This window comes from Bombus affinis, chromosome 9 (assembly GCF_024516045.1).
Source record: "Bombus affinis isolate iyBomAffi1 chromosome 9, iyBomAffi1.2, whole genome shotgun sequence".
NCBI lineage: Eukaryota > Metazoa > Arthropoda > Insecta > Hymenoptera > Apidae > Bombus > Bombus affinis.
In genome coordinates, this window is record NC_066352.1 from 4,055,625 (window position 1) to 4,074,806 (window position 19,182).

At 37.5% G+C, this 19,182-nt stretch overlaps 1 protein-coding gene across 6 annotated transcripts in view; it reads right to left on the reverse strand.

Annotated features, from left to right (window-relative positions):
* Positions 1 to 2,249: 2,249 nt before the first annotated feature.
* The window catches only part of LOC126920433 (homeobox protein cut), a 168,468-nt gene continuing 151,535 nt past the window's right edge, over positions 2,250 to 19,182 (reverse strand). For 3 of the 6 annotated variants that reach the window (XM_050730786.1, XM_050730781.1, XM_050730780.1), the window contains 4 exons: positions 11,794 to 12,148; positions 10,283 to 10,943; positions 9,085 to 9,358; positions 2,250 to 8,741 (listed from right to left, as the gene is read on the reverse strand). In XM_050730786.1, coding sequence (XP_050586743.1) covers positions 7,051 to 8,741; positions 9,085 to 9,358; positions 10,283 to 10,943; positions 11,794 to 12,148 — 2,981 coding nt within the window. In that variant the 3' untranslated portion in view covers positions 2,250 to 7,050. The remainder of the gene's footprint in view (positions 8,742 to 9,084; positions 9,359 to 10,282; positions 10,944 to 11,793; positions 12,149 to 19,182) is intronic. The other 3 variants (XM_050730784.1, XM_050730783.1, XM_050730785.1) reach the window with 3 other exon arrangements.

The following is a 19,182-nucleotide window of genomic DNA, read 5'->3' on the forward strand; positions in this document are numbered from 1 at the left end:
CGTATACACACTCATGTATATTTATAATATACGATATATATTATACATATATATATATACACACACACACGCACACACACACACACACACACACACAAAAATATAATACACAAAGAACACAGTGTGTATATATACACACATAAGTATATTATTGTAATTGAGCAGTAAAAACGAAAATACGCGTATCGAACAAGCTAACCTTAACCCAAACACAATTCGATGTTCGGTATTTATACGTAGGATGACGTAATAAAAGTAATGTCGTAGTTGCTTTTCGTAAATTTCGCCGCACTTGCTTTAGTAATTTTTCTCGCTTTTTCTACCCGCCCTTCGAAACAACTAAAGAAAAGACGATGCTGACACGTTTAGTAGAGTAAACAATAAAGTGTTATCATCATTTGTGATATATACGTACACGTCGATGAACTTTCATTAATAATCCTTGCGTTATGGAATTGGAAACGAAATTTTTAGCGAATTCATAGGGAAATAAGGGGACAAAGAATAAAAGTCTTTTAAGAAACCGCGACGGCGAGTACAATGCTGGCCTACGCCTGTATGGCTTACAAAGAAAGAGCTTATAATAATAAGATCATCAATAACGGTGTTCTTTTACAAATTTAAAATGCAAATGAACAGGTACGTGTGTGACACATAATAAGAACTTAGTTACCTTAGCAAACATTTTTGTTGTAATAGGATGGCTAGCATATGAGTCAATATCGTAGGATTTATTTCATATTTTTAGTTTTTATGTTTTTATAAGTTTTAATTTCATTGATACATATTAGTGCAATTTTTCTTCTAATTTTAAGAAACGTAGTTAAATAATTAGCAGAGACCTATTAGTCGAAGAGGTAGGAATATAAAAAAATGTTCATTTTAATTTGCTAATTGCTTTTAGAATTGAATTTATTTTAACTGTGTCCTTAGCTTAAATTTATAGAAAGAAAGGTTCAGTTAAAATTGGCGATCTTATTATATAGTGCTCTTTTTACAAGTTACATACTAAAATTATTTTGTATTCCTTTATATTGTTTCTTTTTCTTTGAGAATCTTTTATTTTTAATACATTAAACCATACAAAGCTATTTCCTGCAATTAGTAATTATAAAGAAAAAAAGTTTATAATTTAAGTGGAACATGTAAAAAGTACATGAAGGTTGTACTCTTTATCCTCTTGTAATCTGAAGTATGTATCGGTAATGATTTTCTAAAATTGTTTAAAAAATTTCTAAACATTTTCTGAGAAATGAATTTATTACTGGTGATTACTATGTAATAAAAGTGCCAAAAGAAGATTACTATTGAATAATAGTACTATTTACTACACTATATAATGTGACATACGTTGAAAACTTACCTATCTGATTGACGATACATGGAATATAAAAATTATGGCTAGATGAAATTTAAAAATATCTCGGCTGAAAGGATTGTAGATAATGTTTGGAAATCGATTTCGAGTCATTATTTGTGTTAGATTTCGAATTAGTTTTTATTAATCCTTATTAGTTTTTATTACTTTAAAAAAAATTTCTTTCTAGTCAGTTTTCCAATTTCGTTTATAGTTGCTTTTGCTAATAAAATTAGTATAGCGCACTTCATCCACATTCTATATTTAACATGATCTGGGATTGTATTAAGAAACACAGTAAGTATTTTCATCAGTTTTTGTGATGATTTGTGAAAGATTAAAAAGAGTAAAGATAAAAAATGAGAATTATATCTTATAATAGCAATAATAGGAATATTTGCCAATAGACGTATTTTAATGTTGTAATAAACATATTAATTTTTATCATAGACAACAATGATAAAATGTGTAATTTTTGAATATATATTTTTAGAGAAGTAGAGAACTGTGTTACCAGTAGAGGATAATAGAAGGATATCAACAGTAGGTAATTTAGTAAATTTTAACGACAGAAGATATTATCGACAATTTATTTCCTTCTTTATTGACACATGTTGAAACAGAAAAATCGATATTCACAAAGGAATTTTTGAAATTTTTCTGTTTTTAAATTATCACTATTAATATTTTTAACTAAATGAAACTGGTTTCTAGTATTGTTGCCATTGTTAGTATACATATTTTCCCTTATATTTTAATAGATATTATCGGTTAAATGATTTTTAAATATTTAATATGTAATAAGATTTAAAAAACGTAACAAATTTTTCATATTTAAAAATATTAACAATGAAATTTAAAAGGAGGGATCAATAGAATAAGCGCAATACAATTTGCAATACAGTCCTTTTAATTTAGAAATTCTTGAATGGAGACACTGATATGAATAATATAATCATGTACGTATATACAATAAAGAGAATTTTCCATTCGTATTGTGTTTAAATCGTATTATTGCGTGTCTAACGCTATCGCGGGATTTAGATCGATGTAGACTGTTTATCAAGTTTCCCTACCAAACAGGAATTGATTAATCTGTACACCAGTAAGTCGTAGCGTTCGAGACATCGAGTGTTCTGTGTATTTCTCTAAATATTCCATCGTTTTCATTTACTAATAATTTATTAGAAAATTTCTATCTACATTCGAGAAACAAAACATATAATCCGTAAAATTACTATAACATTAATTACTTTCTATTTAAACAATTCGAATAGTTTCGATGGTTTAACATATATTACAAAGCCTGAAATCATTCTGTTACGATATAAAAGAAGATTTTTACATAAATATACGCTCGATGCCTCTGAAGATGCGAATTCTACAAATCTGCCGTAAAGGAATCATCGAAGAGATTCTCGTAGACCGAGAGATTCAGAATAAAATTTCCCACGTGTCTTCAATACTTTGTATACCTTATTTATTTTTCTTTTTTATCTTCGTATAATAATCATAAACGTACAATTTAAAACAATAGTGCTCGTGTGTGAGTGTGTATGTGTGTGTATGTGTATGCAATGTACAGGATAATCTTTAAGCTATAATACAATTTGAAATGAAATACAAATCAATAAACTATTACGTTAGGTAAACCTTCTTTCGTTTCGTCTCGTGTGTGTTTTTTTTTTTTTTTTAAATACAATTATTTTCACTACTGAAATGACAATGTCCTTTCTCGGCATGTAATATCTCGCTCCTCTCGTCGCTATTTTACCTTTTCTTTTTTTTTCATTTTGTTTTCTATCCCCGAAAATTTGTTACTCGTTTTTTGATCATTTCACGCGTGGCGCGCAAAACACGCGCGCGTTGTACAAGAGCCTCGATAACCGTTCTATTATTTCTCCGTGTTTCCTTATTTCACTTTTGTTTCCTTTGTATCTCTTTAATGTTTCCGAACGTGTCTATCTACAGAGTTTATCCTTACGATTTTTATTCTTTTTTTTTTTATCTCTCTTATTATTCACGTTTTCTTTTTTTCTTTCGTTCCCTCCTATATTTCGCCGCCGCTTCTGTAAAATATTCATTATTAGGTTTACGATATGATTTTCCCTCCTTTCGGTGGTCCTTTATGCGACCCCCCCGCTCGGTTTTGTCCGCGCGAACCTCCGCGTTCAACCCTATATTACAAATTCCTTAGCCGAAGATCGCGGATGATTTTTGCTTCGTCTAAGAAAGTTACCGTTTACCGCTTAAATAATTAAAGCTATCTGCTATCTAGAGTCTATTCGGTATCTACAGAAGAACCTATATGCCTCGCGTCTCGTTCGAATAAACAAGAGAAAAGAGAAAAAATAAACCGTGAAAAGAGAAAGGTGGGGGTGTGGGTGGTGTAGGTCTTTTTGAGGGTAAGAAAACAAGGGCGAGTGTACCATGGAGCTGATCGTCGCCGGAAGATCCGGTTACACGTTTTGTTTGATCAGCTGCGCGTCACGATTGGCGACGATCGGCATTTTTTCGCGGCAATTTCGACGTCGTAACCTAACGAGATTGACGATCGATCGGACTGTCTCATCGGGCTGAATCGATTTTTCACGGCTATTTTATACGCGTTTCCCTTTACGTTTCCCTTCGTTACACGCTCTTTATATATATATATATATATATAGTTTATTGATTTGATATTATCATGTTATCATTGTCTGTTATATTTGGATGCCATTGATGATGATCGTCGGACAGCCCCATGCGACTGGTCGATGTCATTAAGTTACGAACAACGATGACATAATAATCATGATAAAAGGTAATAATAATAGCGATAGCAGTAATGATAATAATCGTAATGATAGTAATTGTAATAATAATAGCGGTAGTAATAGTAATAAAAATAATAAGAATTAAAATAATAATAATAATAATAATGGTAAAATAATAATATTAATAATAATAACGTGAAGAATAATGAGGGTGACACTAGCGATAATTAGCGTTTAAAGATGATAATAGCGTTTGTATACAGTTTCACACTATTCCCCCGATGGTTATAGATTTCACGAAAAAATGTAAATCGAAAAGAAAGAATGTCGGATCACTGGTCTCTCAATTAGCAATGCCCTTTTTTGTTTAAGTGTTTTTCTCACTGGTTTGCTGTCTCGATCGCACATCGTCTTTTTTTCTCTTCACTCATTCGCTCCCTTCCTTCCATTCGTTCATCCATTCGATCCCTTTTTCCCTTCCCACTCTTTCACTCTGCTATCTTTCTTACTCTCTTTAGCCATCGTTCGTTTAAATTGCGGACTAGAATTTAATCGAAGATTAAAATTTAATCTGGTAAATACAAGTTTGATTCGTAATATCGAGGATAATTTTTGCCCCTTTCTCTCACATACAAGCACACGCATTCACCCTCACTTCCTCTCCCTTCTCAGGCATCGATAGTGTACGGTAATTTTCGTAATTATGTTCACCTGTCGCGTTGCATGTAACAACCTTAACGCCGCGTTTCCACATATCTGTGTGTGTGCATGTGTGTACATATATAATATACACATATATAATATACACACAAATATATATATATATATATACGTATATTATATACGTTCGTCCCTTTTAAAAAGGGACTTCCCCTAAAATTTGTTGTTCAACGACGACCGATTTTATACCTATCGTTCGATCGTTTAATTGGAAACGGGGCGTTAAGCGTTCACTATTCGCGCCCTTAGCTCTGTGTTTGTGAATATACCGCTATTAGAGAGTTAAGTGTGGTAATTAAGTATAATATACAAGATCATGTACGTGTAATGTTTCACATGTTCCGAGTCTCTTCTTCTTCTCTTCTCTTTCTTTCGTCGTTTTTTTTTTCTTCTTTTTTGTACAGCTATTTACATGTGGATGCGAGCTTTACGGTGCCACCGCTTTATAACGTCCGGTTTAAAGATGCCGGCGCATCTTCATCGCACAAAAGAAGGCCTCCGACCTCCCGGCACATCGCTCTAATTTCTCTCTCTCTCTCTCCCAGTCTCTCAATCCCTTTCTCTCATTTGTTAATTTCTCATCAATTTACTTTTATCATCGCATATAAGCTCTATCACATTGGCTTTAGAAGCCGTGTCGTTATCGCGATAAGAATTCGAATGGTAATAAAATAATACAATATAATCAATAATAATATTAATAATAATCATTGTAATAATAATATTATTCAATAATAATAAAATAGCAGTGATAACGTAAGCCTAATAATACATTAATAATTGGTAGTAACTGATAACCTCGATCACCGATCGCTTTGTATAACCATCTTTCTTACTCTCCCTCTTTTCACAAATTCTCTAGGCGGAGATAGAAAGAAAAAGAACATAAAGAACTATATATTCGTAAGTGGACAGATTTTTCTTTTTTTGCTTGATCCTGCTTTTTTCTGCTTATCCATACGAGAACAGCAAACGAAAACCACGCGCGCTGAATCATCATAAAAAGAAAAACAAATAAAATACGAAAAAAGATAGATATAACAAATACTAACCAGTTCTACTTAAGGGATTGACGTTTACTATTCCATAGGTTGGCGGACAAGCAAGAAGCAGGAAAAAGAGCGAGAGGATACGTTTTCCTTTTCTAAACCGTTGCCTTATTTTCCTTTTTCCTTCTTCACGAAAGACGACGCGCCTACTAACCGAACAGACAAAAAAAGGTACGTAGTCGGAGAGCAGAGTGTAATAACATTAACAGCTTAACGACTATTGGGATAGGAGAAGTGTATAAACAATATAACATGAATCACAATTATGCAATAATTATTAATCGCTCATCTTCGTCGCGTAATTAGATAAAATTAATAATAATTTGATCTAACAACTCTCTGGTTACTCGTAGATTGCACTCTATGAATCCGGGCCATTTCCGTTTTACCGATCGATGATCGTATTCTTTTATTTCTTTACTTTCCTCCGATTCTATTTCAATCTCTTTCACTGCGTTCTTGATCTCTTTATCTTTTTCTAACTGAAGCCAACTCTCTCGAGATCCACCGAAGAAAAAACGGAAGCGGCCAGGGTTTCCTCGGATTTTTTCGAGCGAATGTGCGACGAACGCCTTTTGCTACTCTTTATCCCCCAGGCTATCCAGTCGCGTCACAGTCTTCTAACAATTACGAATTCGCCGAATACGTAGCAACTGTGCACACCATCACTAACCCCTCGTCTCGCACAGATACCACGTGTGTGTTACGAAAAACAGTTCCGTTCTTTCTTTTTTTTTTTTTTCGTTTTTTGATTGAGCTCCGTCTTCTTTGATAAAGCAGCGTTTGTCTGGTTGTTTAGTCTTCGAAAAAAGTTCGACCGACAGTTCTCATACACTGATGCGTCTTTTGTTTCTTATTTTTTTTTGCGTTTTAGTTTCTTTTAATTTACCATTTCACGTATCCTACTTTGTATTTGCCTCCCTATTGATAATGCCCTCGTGGTAGGCAGGAATCGACCAACCAGGCCTGGTCGAATCCTATGACTGGTTTTTTTTTGCTCTTTCTTCCTCTCTAAGAACTTAACTAGGCCCGCGGTCCACGCGGATACGGGGACCGTATGCGATTCGCAGCATCGTTTTGGCATGTTTCGACAACGTCCTCACTCTTAGCGTTCCCTCTTTGATCCTGTGAAAGTAACGATATCACGAAAAGAGAGACAAAGAGTTCCTTAATAATCCCACGTTTCCTCGGGTTCGTGTTTCACCACGCTATCCTTGGGGCTCTCATCGGTGGACTGCTGCGTTTGCTGCGTCGAGGGTGGCCTGGGCGAGGTCACCGGACTGTTCTGTCCAGACTTTGGACTGGGCAGAGGGCTATCTCGGTCTTGACCGTTGTTTCCAGAAACAGAAGACACGTCACTTTGCGCGTCTTCCTCGTATCTGTCCTGTACCGGAGTCGGTTCTACCCTAATCGTTTCTTCGGCTTCTCTCTTAACGCCGTAATCATCCGTTTGCATCACGCAGACACCATTGATGATCACTTCGTCCCCTGTTCTGGCTGGTTCCTGCCACTCAGGATTCACCCACTGCGGCGCTGCAGGTTTTCTTCTGTTTGATCTGACAGTGGCCGGTGCTGTAGGTGTTTCCGCCGGTTCTCTCTTTATACTCCCCGCAGATCCTTCCGAATCCTCGCTACCGAGATTGCTCATAGCGTCTTCCACATCCTCGTCCTCAAACTCTTGGTTTGGCTCCCTCTTCAGAGCGTTCATAGAAAGATCCAGACCGGAACACTGTTCCTTGAGCGCGTTCCCTACTAAGGCAGCCAGATTAGGGTTGAAGTACGGCGTGTAAGGCAGAGGCACGTTGCCCAAGCCTAGTCTCTCTTTTTGGATCTCCAACAGTCTTTGGTTTAACAGCAATCTAAACTGGACTGGGTCGAATGGCTGGCCAGGCTCTCTTGGCGATTGAGGCTCCGGCTGACCGTGTGGCGTCTGCTGTTTCAGTCTCATCCGATGATTGTGAAACCAGTTGGTTATCGTCCGCGAGGATAACGCTAGTTCACCAGCGAGGAACTCGATGGTGGCCACGTTGGGATATGGATCGAGCGCGAAGGCAAGCCTCAGAGCTTCTTTCTGTTCTTCGGAGAAGAGGACTCTTTGCTTCTTAGCGGAGGCTGGTCCAGGTCCGGGCGACGCTGCGTGATAGAACTCGGCCGTGTCGTTACTCGACGTGTCGGAACTATTATCGTGACCTGGCCCGCTGCTACGTCTTCTTTTGTTCGCTTCTCTACGCTCGTTTTTCAGCGCCTGTAATCGGTCCACGTTGTGCGCATCCGATAACCACAATTGCATTCTTATGAAAGGTTCTCTGCCCTTTATGCTCAGCATATGCCATGGCTTTGGTTTGCTGAGTAATTCGCTGACCGAGCCTTGCGACAGTCCGAGCACAGCCTCGCCGAAGATCTTCTGGCCGATATTATTGGCCAGCAACGCTTCTTTGATCTTCGTCGTAATCGTCTGCGTGTCCAGATCTTGCGTCAACGCGGCCATTTCGTATACACTCGGCGAGATATGTGGATGAAGACCACGGAGAGGTGATGGGGTCATTTGGTGATGCGGGGAATGAAGGTTCATCTGCTGCTGCTGCTGCTGCTGTTGCTTTTTCTGTAGTTCTTGCATGCTGAGCTGAGAATGGGGATGATGAGGTCCAGGTGGTGTCAACATCATTGGCGGTGGTGGCTGTGGGTGTTGAGGGTGTTGCGGACTCTGTTGAGGCGGACCAAGCTGCATTTGATTCTCCTGTTGGTGTTGCGCTGCTGCTTGAGCCGCAGCTTGCGCCGCTGCTTGCGCCTTCGCTGCGTTCTGTAGCTGTTCCTGTACCAGTTTCGTCGGAGGCATTGGCTTCATTGGTGTTCCACAGGCTGCAAAAAGAAGAAAAAGAGACGCTGAAAGGTGGTCGCCCACGAAACTTTTGAGTTATAGTCCGAAAGCTCACTTTGACAGTCGTCAGTTGCTTCGTTAAGCTGGGATTAGAGAAAATCCCTCCTTTAGGCTTAGAATTGGCTTCCTTCATCAGCAAACATATCTTTCACTCATTCAATTTCACTCAACGCATGTTCTTCGTATTTTAGTTTTCCTTTTTGCTTTTTGTTTCTCCCGTTTTTTTTTTTTTTTTTTTTTTAAGGCAGCAGCATTCGGCACACAGAGGTATCGAGCTCCCAAACTATGTTGGTTTTAGTAAAATAACAAAACATCTATATTGACCTGAGTTAAACTTACGAGGCAGGCCACCGTAGCCGCCGGTCCTCATCAACTTCTCTGGTGCGATCTTGTATTGGCTGGCGACCAGTTTGTGCACCGCGTTATCGTCTTCGAGGAACATCTTCATCCTGATGAAGGGCTCGCGGCCTTTCTGCGTCAGCATGTGCCATGGCTTCGGACGCGCCAGCAAATCTGACACGGAACCCTGCGACAGGCCCAACACGGATTCACCGAACAGACGTTGCGAGATCGAATATTGAGACAACTGCTCCTTCACCTGCAAAAACGAATTTTTATTCTTTATTTTATTATTTAATGTCGTTTTTAGGCTAAGGAACAATTGCTAGAAGAGATATAGAGATTCTAACTAGACTGAGTCGAACTTTAAACAATTTTATAGACTTATAACTTGTATATTTCTTATATAGGATGCTTCACAAAACTGGAAATGTATGATGTTAATAAAATGGCTATAGATAGAAGAGAACGTTACGAGGCTATTAAAATAGTTCAGAACAGAACGTTTACTGTTACAGATTCTCTACGTGTTTGTGCATCGATGTATCTGAGAAGTACGAACGAACTTTTTCTGTACCTTTGTCTATTATTATTTTGCAAACACTGTTTGATTTTTCCTTAGTCGAAGGAATATCTTGTTTAAAAGCTTCTTATATCTGGTGATATATATATTGCCATTCGAGACATAGATTACGTGAATTATTATCAGGATACTTGGAATTTTAAGTAGATTTACTTGAAACTTGCATCAAAATTCTACCAAAAATACTTCGTTAAACGAAGTGACAAGATCACTGCGACAATAGAGTTATAGTAACTCTACTCTATTATAGTAACTCTTATAGTAACTCAGGATAAAATATCAGTGAAAATCTTAGAGAAATGACGAAATTTACTGATGATTAAATAATGTTTCTTTCACACTAAATGAAACATAACATCATAAATTAATCGAAATATTAAGATTGTGAAGAAGTTCACTGGCGAGGCACAAGAGAATACCCGACAAAAGAATGTAGCAAATACGACAATAAAACAAAGATGATATTTCCTTCCTGATGCACACGATCGTGCGATGCAAGCGAATAATCGAATTATCTCTAATCCCGATCTGTAACCTTCGAACGGCATACTTGGAGGATAACCTCCAACTACTTCTAAACAATGTTACGATTCAACTTACTCTCTTAACAATGTCCTCTGTGTTCAAGTTATTGTACAAGTCGAACTGTTGCTGGGTAATGGGAGGAAGTACAGCTTTCAGTGGCCTCTGGTTGGCCGCGTGGTGGGTAGGCGTGGACGGTTGACTGATCAGACTATTCGTGATAGAGGCCATCCTCTGAAGAGGACTGGCCGCCGCTGCACCCGAGAATTCCTCGCTAGGTGTCATTGCTGGTGGAAGAATCGAGTTGCCAAGCGGTGAACTCGCGCTAGATCCACCTGGCGTCGATTGGGGTGCGGTGGTTGGTTCCTGTTTTGGCCTGACCAACGAAAAAGCACTTCCTGCGTGTCTCATCGCTTCCTCTATCTTCTCTTTCTCCTCCTCGGACACTCCGTTTATCATCTTATTTCTTGGATCGACTTTACCGAGGCTCAGATCTTGGACACCACCACCGTTCGTAGCGAGATGATGTTGTTGAAGCGCTTGCTGCTGTAGAGCCAAGAGGCCAGGCAGGCCAGGTAGTCCTGGCAATCCTGTCAACGAAGGATTCTGACCTGGCGTCGCGTTCAGCTTCTGTAGTTCACGATGGTACGCGTCAAGCGCCAATCTGATGTCCTCCTGGGTCCGCTCTATACCCTGAAGACCACCTTGCGTGCCGCTGAAAAAGTGTGGGAACATCGCGCTACAATTAATCGAGGTCGCGTGCTGTCCTCAATAATGATCAATCGTGGCGGCTCGCTTGACAATAGCTGCGCCCTGTAATCCGAGCTTTCGACCAAAAAAGCCCGTGTTTACACCTGACATTTTCGTGTTAAGCAACGAAACAAATATAGCTAGCATATTAATTTTAGCTGCATACGTCATCCGTTCGGCATAGTTCTCTGTTGCTCGGCCGCGATCCGCCGTGACTCATATGATCTATGGGATGCGCTACCGGTTCGCATGGATAGCGGCCTAATGCCTATCGAACATCTTTTAACATCGTAACGTGTGTGCTTTTACTTTTTATTTATTCCTAAATTGATTATGTTTCTTGCTTTGATTCTTTGGACTTATGTTTTCAGATTCGCGAATAGAGGAATTGAGTAATGATGCGAGGTGTTGACGATACGAGTCACATTCTTGGCACACTGAATATTTATCTTCACGGAGAATTATTAATTCGATGGAGCTTTTAGTTTTTTGCCGGAAGACTAATTTTGTTTATAGATTTTGTTAATGGGGTTTCTTTTCAATAATATGTTCATCGAATATCTAATGTGAATTTCTCGTGATAAGATAGGGTTGATAAATAGTGGAATTGTATTTCTAATTAAAAATGTTTAGAATGTATATGACAAACTAAAACTATATCAAATATCCAAATTGAAGTTCTTCTTATGATATTCAATAAACGAAACAATATCCTTCCTTAGATCTCTTCAATTGTGTTCATAAAAATTTCAAATCGAATATTTATATCTATCTCTAATTTTATTTTCTAATCAATCCAGCAAGCGATGGCGATACGTTTTCATTTGTTCGGGCCTCACCTGGAAGAGAACTCTCTGGGTCCACGTAGATCCTCCACCCTTCTTCCCATAAGTTTAGCCAGCTCCTCCTGGTAAATCCTGACTACCTTTTCTTGCGGAATGTCATCGTTCTCGTATTTCTTCAGTCTCCTATTTTGACTGTCGAGCCTGTCTTTGTTAAATGGGCTCGGACAACCAATTCTATTCGGACTTTTGCTGTCCGCGTCGTTCGACACCTCGTGCTCACCCCTCATCTGTAGGTGGCCCGATTCTGAGAGGATATGCGCCAACCTTTCGTCACTCATTTCCGGCGGACCACCTTCCTGTGGACCACGCGCGAACGCTGGCATTCCCTGCTCCTTGCCTGAAACATACTCTACGGGTGAGGCACAACTTGTGGTGCGTTCTTACTCGGTTTGGTCTTATTGGTATGTAGAAAATGTAGAAAAGATGCATTAGATTAAGATATAAATAGAGGTAAGAGGCTGGTTTCACTGCTTGGATCCACGCTCTGCTTTCTACTGTAGATTTTATTAGGTTTGTAATACGAACCGTTCGCACGCCAAATTCGTTAACTCCAATTTTTGAAAATTTTGAGATTTTAGCGCCAAAATCATCGATTTCCTCTACTTTCGTTGTCGAGTTAATTGGCGAATTAACGATTCATATATGTGAAACGTCCATTTGTCTTGGTTGCAGTTAATTTACTTCTGTTTTTTTCTTTTTTTTATTAAAGATTGTTTATTGATGCAAATACCTGGTCTCTGGAATTTTTTATCGATATAACGTTCCTAATATTACTTTTGCAAAGTATTTAGCGGTGTAAGTACATATAATAGTTTAGAATTTTGCAAAATCTTCGAAGCTTTATTTCATTTGCTATTTTACAGGTTTGTATCGCTGGAAGAAAATTTGGAAGATCGATGGCGAATAGTAGGATGATTTTATCCGAAGATTTCAAATGGACATTTCGCATGTTACAACCTAATACAAGGCGTAGATTTTACAGAAATCCTCAAAAGCTGTTATTCATTTTACATCGTTTGCATGTTAATGTAATTTATCATATTGTAAATCGTCTTTTGATTTACTTTTCCGATACCTTTTAGATGAAGTAGAAATCGAAAATAACGCTACATGTCTCTCCAAGTTTTCACTGCTTTACAAGTGTTAGGATGTTTGAAATGGTAAATAGTAGAAGTCGATGGAACAGAATTATATCGAAAATTAAAAACTAAAAAATTAAGACAAACAATAAATAATCATTTTAAACAAAACAATAATATCAAGAAGCATTTTTATACAGCCAAGAAACAATTTTACTTAGAAGAATAAAGAATTAACGATCGTTTCTGGTTGAGTCGGAAAGAATGCCAGAACGAACAGGTTGAAATTCAAATTCCCTGGTGATCAGTGCCTTTTAATTTCGTCGGTTACGAACGACGTTCGATAAGGAAGAAGCAGACCCACGAACCTAATCAGATCCGAGGGTTGATTCCACGTTCGATCGAACGTAGATGCAATTAATACAAGCAAAATCAATAATACCGGCTCGAAGCCGAAGGCAGAAGCATAACCCAGCGACGATAATTAAAATATCCTTTTCCGAAGCCTCGCCCTTGTGGCCTTCCCTACTCTTACACGTAGCCAACAGTCTACTTCTCGTACGTGTTTCCTGTCTAATTGACCAATCAGCCGTAAGATTCAGACGAATGAGCCATCGATCATGTCTTTGATTGCTTCGCTACCTTTCTGCTCTCCCTCAACCAAATATTCTCGCCACGGACGTGTCTACGGCCGAAAAATAGAAGATGTTACTCGTTAGGTAGATTAGGGAGAATCATGCGATGAAAACTTCTTTAACTAGTTACGAGAAGATTATACTCGATACGTTGGACGTAGATAATTATAAAAAAATCATTATTAATTACCTACCATAATAAAAAATTATAAAAAATCATTATTAATTTTTTATTTTAACGTACGACATGTGTTGATTAATTTGTAGAAAACTTGAATTTTTGTGTATTCCTGCTAACTTTTTTATGTTAAATTTCCCTTAGAACCGTATTATCGTTTAGAATTATATTCAATATCTCTTAAATTAAAATTTACTAGCTATGAAAATATCAGAGTGAATTGCAAGAGTGGTTTTCCAAGTGACCAAGGATATAGGAAGCTTAAATTTTATAATAATTTCTGTTTTCGAAATAAATTATAATTAAATATAGATTGCATCTCGAGCCTTCGCTATAGATCAACAAACAATTATTGAAATCAAAAAACATAGTATGAAAAGAAGATACTAGAGACTATTAGCACTAGCTAGTAAGAAAATGCTAATACTACTTCTAGAAGTGTTATGCTATGTCGTGTATCACTAAATCGTCATCAGCTTAAATCTAGGTATTCGTGTAACGGGGTAGATGAAAGAACGTTACAAAATAAGTTTCAATACTTTAGCCCAGCTCTGAGGAAATTAGATTCAATGAATTTAATTGTATCGTGAAAAAAATTGTTAGAAAATCATTCAAAAGAGATTGAATTTTGTAAACGGTGTCATTGCTTGACTGTTTTCACTTTGACATGTTTCACATGGCATAAATAGACTGTAACTCTGTTATTTTAAATACTCTATTTTCTATTCAGATCTACCGTAGCTCGTTCTACGAACCACTAGCCTTTGTCTCCTTTTCACGTGTCTCGACAATGTTAAACTCAAACAATCCCCGAGTATCGATTATACGATATTCGAAACACAATGTGTCTCTTTTTCCACATTTACCCAGAAACGTATCGATTATCCAAAAACGATCTACGTTTCACCGTTTTTAAAAACATCCATTTCATATAAACATTTAATCTATTATTTAGATCTCTGTTAATTAAATCGATCTAAACGGTGCATAGTTTCAGTAGCAAGTTCGTCGATGAAATAAAATACCTTTGTCATCTGTATTTTTTTAACACAAACCGATCTATATCTCACCCCTAAGAAAAAAGAAAATCTGCTTTAATCTCGTATAAATGAATCGGCTCTTATATTATACTTCGCTATCCATAATTTCCATTGTAAATTCGTCGATAAAGAAACAGTTCCTCCTTTGCTTTGTTATTTTCAACAGAAACTGATCTATAATTCACCTCTTTGCAAAAAGATGCCCCTTAATCTCGCCATGCGAACGAAACGAACCTCTCAGTTTCTACATTTTCGATCGTAAATCCGTCTATAACCGAAAATTTCTTTCCCTTTTTATTTATAACAAGAATAAGTACAGTGTCGAATGCGGAACGCAAGAAAGGAAAGATTAATTGGTCATTAAGGTCGGAATGTAGACGGCGATCCAAGAAACCGATGTTGCAGTTATTGCGAGAATATTGGTCGACGGGAAATGTTTCAAGAAATCGACAACGTTGGTGGGTGGAAACATTACAGGGACAATGACGACAGTCTAGGTTCGTTCGGAGCTTGTGAAGAATCGAACGCGACGTGTACACACGATGCTGGTACGTCTGTATTGTCTCGTGATGTTTGAATTCGTGCCAACGGATTTCGACTTATGCCAACCTTCTCTCTGTGCCCATACGACATTTTCGTGGGACAACTGCGGCAACCTCTTAACGAAAGAATCGGCTGTTTACCAGATTGATTGGCAATGGCCATTGAAATTCGATCCGTACATTTTGCGATCTTTCGGCAAATACACTTCCACCTATATTTACAGCTACATTTTGTAGTTGAAACGATCCATTGAAGACGACTGAAGTTTCACTAGCTTCTTTATGTCGTCATCTTTTAGACTTCTCTCTTACAATTCCACAATATTGCGTCGGATAAAGAATAATCGTGCGATTTGTAATTTGTACAAATTGATTGTAAAGTTTCATCAATTATCAAAATTGTTACTGTTATGCCAGGTGATTTAACGGTAGACTGGGGATTTTTCTGCAAATTCGTATTTCCACGGACACAATTGGAACAATAGGAACAATAGGTTAAATTTTGTTTTGCCTATCAAATATTACGTTACGAAGAACAATATGTTCCGGATATTTTACATCTTTGTGTATATTATGTCCATTCTATGCATTTTGGTATCTGCAAATTTCGTAACGTTTCATTAATAATTTCGATTCAATTACATATATCGCAAGGGGTTTCTGATAACAATTTACATCATTTCCAACGTTTAGTAATAGAAACTGAAAATTCCAATCAGAGTAACATATATATGCAAGTGAATTTTCCATCAAATCTTTGGTTGCAGTTCGCGTTTCGCGTCGCAGAAGAACGAGATACGCTTGCGTCTCGGATATATCGTTGTAACGATGAACAGATCGGTGAAAAACGTGTTTTCAACTTTGTTGCCAGCAGAAAAACTTCGCCGAGATAAAAAGAATCCAGGTCGTTATTATGCGCTACTCCTTTTCCTGTAAGCGGACTTTTTGCGGTTTACACTGATGAAATTGACATTATCGTTATCGAACGGAATGGTGATTAACGTATTGCGGTGAGAACAACGATACTTCGTAACATATTACGTATAAAGATTTATCGTGTCCAATTACCACAAAGTTCCTGCATTAATATCTTGTTCCTTACATCACATCTATATTCATAACATCTATATTGGAACGTGCGTCAATATTTTATCAAACTGCGCGTTAAAACGTATTAAAGAAAAATTTCTATTTTACATATATGTAAATACGTAAATATCATGATTATCGTTAACGCGATAAATATCTCATAGTTTAATTTTCATCGACGTGTTTGCTCCTGTTCTAAAGCTACATCTACGATATGAATTTACAACATACTTTAAATCTATGAAACTTTTTGTTGATACTGGGTGCATACGGTTCAAAAATATTAATGTTAATTCAGACGAAAGACAATAAGTTTTTCTTTATTGAAAGAGCTAGAAAACATAAATTTATAGAACCACGTAATGACACCCTTTTTACCTTAACAATGAAGAAATTTACAGCAAGAAGAAATCATATGAGAATACTGAAATTTATTTAAAAAAAAAGACGCTAATAGCATTTAAGAAATTCTTCACGCTTTGATCTGCTTTCACAATTGCTTTACATCAAAGTGGATCAAAGAAACGTCTTTGTTTTTCCTAGGAAAAAGATATTTGGAAGCCAACTTTTCCATTTTTCACTGCTTAAACAACATTCACGTGTCTATCAGAAATTTGTAATTATAGTAATTACATAAATACAATTCCGTGAAAATTGGAGGAAGAGATTTTCTACAGCCCTATTTTCTAATTCACAATGTCTTCGGTGTTAACTTTCTTTTCTTCTCATAACGCGCTGAACGTCGAAGTAGAGCCAGCCTGAGCCAATTAGACAAAGAATAATCTAGGTGTCGCGAGCTCGTTGTTTCCGTTGCGCACGCAGTCTTGCCACCATCGTTTCTCCCGGATGATGAAACGTCACGGTTCGTTCGTTCAGATCGCGCCAAGGCATCAAAGGCTCGTAAGAATCGTCGAAAGAAAGAACAATCGGGCTCTCGTAAGGACAATGGCCAAACCGGATAAGAAATCCATATTACGCTTTACCTTTTATCCTACATTCCACGGAAAATATTTCGTGATAATTACGGTTGCCATAAACAGTAGACAAGCCATGAAATTTGTTTTAAAGCTAATAAATGGCGGTGAACGTTGACAATGGCTGATTACAAAATTTCGGTACAATTTCGTGAGAACCTTTCAACGAATATGACGTACCTTAAGAAACGAAACGATTGTTACGTGGAACGTGTGTTCCCGATTTATGTTCTCGACAACGAGAATTCTTACGCCAGCCGCGATTGTTGGCTGACCCGTGGAAAGTACACGTGTCTATGAGGTCGATAGGAATCAGAAACGATGAAAAATAGGTTCTCGAGAACTGGCGTCTGCTAGTCCTTGTATTTTTGGACTGCGAACAATGGTGTCTTGGTTGAGAGAGGAGAATAGAATAGGTTGGATATCGATGGGAACTCGGGTTAAGGTTCTTCAATGATTGCGATTTTCTCTTCTTTAAGATCAAAAATTTAGACTCCTTTGTTCAGATGATTAGATTAAATTCGGAAAACGTTAAGAATGATAGAGGAAATAGAATTCTTTGGACCGTATATAGTATGGTTATTACTGTTATTTTGGTGTAAAAAATTGGAAATTAATTACACGTGTTACAATTACAGTAATAATTATTTCATTAAAGAAATTCACTAGTTATTCAGGAAGGAGATCTAAGACATTGCAAATACACAGTATTGGAGAAGAGGAATGGAAGAATATTTAACGCAGGTTCGAAAAAGAATCCTTGTTTGGAAAACCACGATTTCTTAATTGTATCGCATCCAAGTAAAATAGCAAAGATTTGATCACGAATATAATTTACTTGTACGAAATGAGAATTCATATAATATCGATAATATCTCGAAAACGATATATCTCAAATGTTTCCTGTATTAGTGTTTTCTACCTTAATATCGTCTATGTTTATTATTTTGTTTCGATGTGATGTAATTGAAAAATCATATTTCCTGAAACAAGAATCATAACTTGTTGAATCTGTGGTTTTATTTTGACAATCTAGCCTATACCATAAATTCCTTCGAGTAAATGAAAAAAGAGCTTTTCACGGTTTAAAAATCACGGTTAAAAGAGTTAAAAAGAAATTTCCACAACTGGTAAGGAACGGTCGGGTTGTTTTTCAAGATGCACTTTAAGACCATGCAATTTCCGTGGACTCGAACGACCATAAGGGCAATGCGGTTGTATGAGCGAGGCGTCAGGAGGTGGAAGGATACAACCGGGACAGAAAATCTGATAAAATCGCTATATGAACCAGAGTAGCCTCGCTAATGAACGTAACTCTTTCGCGTTGCGCCGGTTCTACGTGGCTCTTTCTCGCGTACACGCGCAAGATGTGCGTGGCTGCATATAGCGCGTTTAATTGACGGTGAAATACGCGACTGCGAGGCACCGACGGGGGTTCCTTCTTCGAATCGAGCTCCGTAACAACCTCGAGAACGCGTTGTCGAGAACGAAATTCGGAATGGTCGGCCTTGCTCGCGGAAAATCATCGTCCAATATAACTCGGTGTCTGCTCCTAATATATTATGTTCGTGGATATGTAATGTCCAGGCTGCGGATTTGTATGCACTCGTAAGAAATTTGAAAATGCAAAATTGCATAGAGCGCGGGTAATGTGAGAAAATATATAAAATATCCAAAGTATAGTACTTTCTATGATACTTGGTATGTAATTCATGATCTAGTGATATGTTTCTCTGGTGTTCCAATTTGTCGAGTCAATATTATATAGTAAATTTTCTTATATCTTCAATTGCTACCACAAAATTCTGTCTTCGATTGGAACTACCAGACCGTTTAAATGGATCGT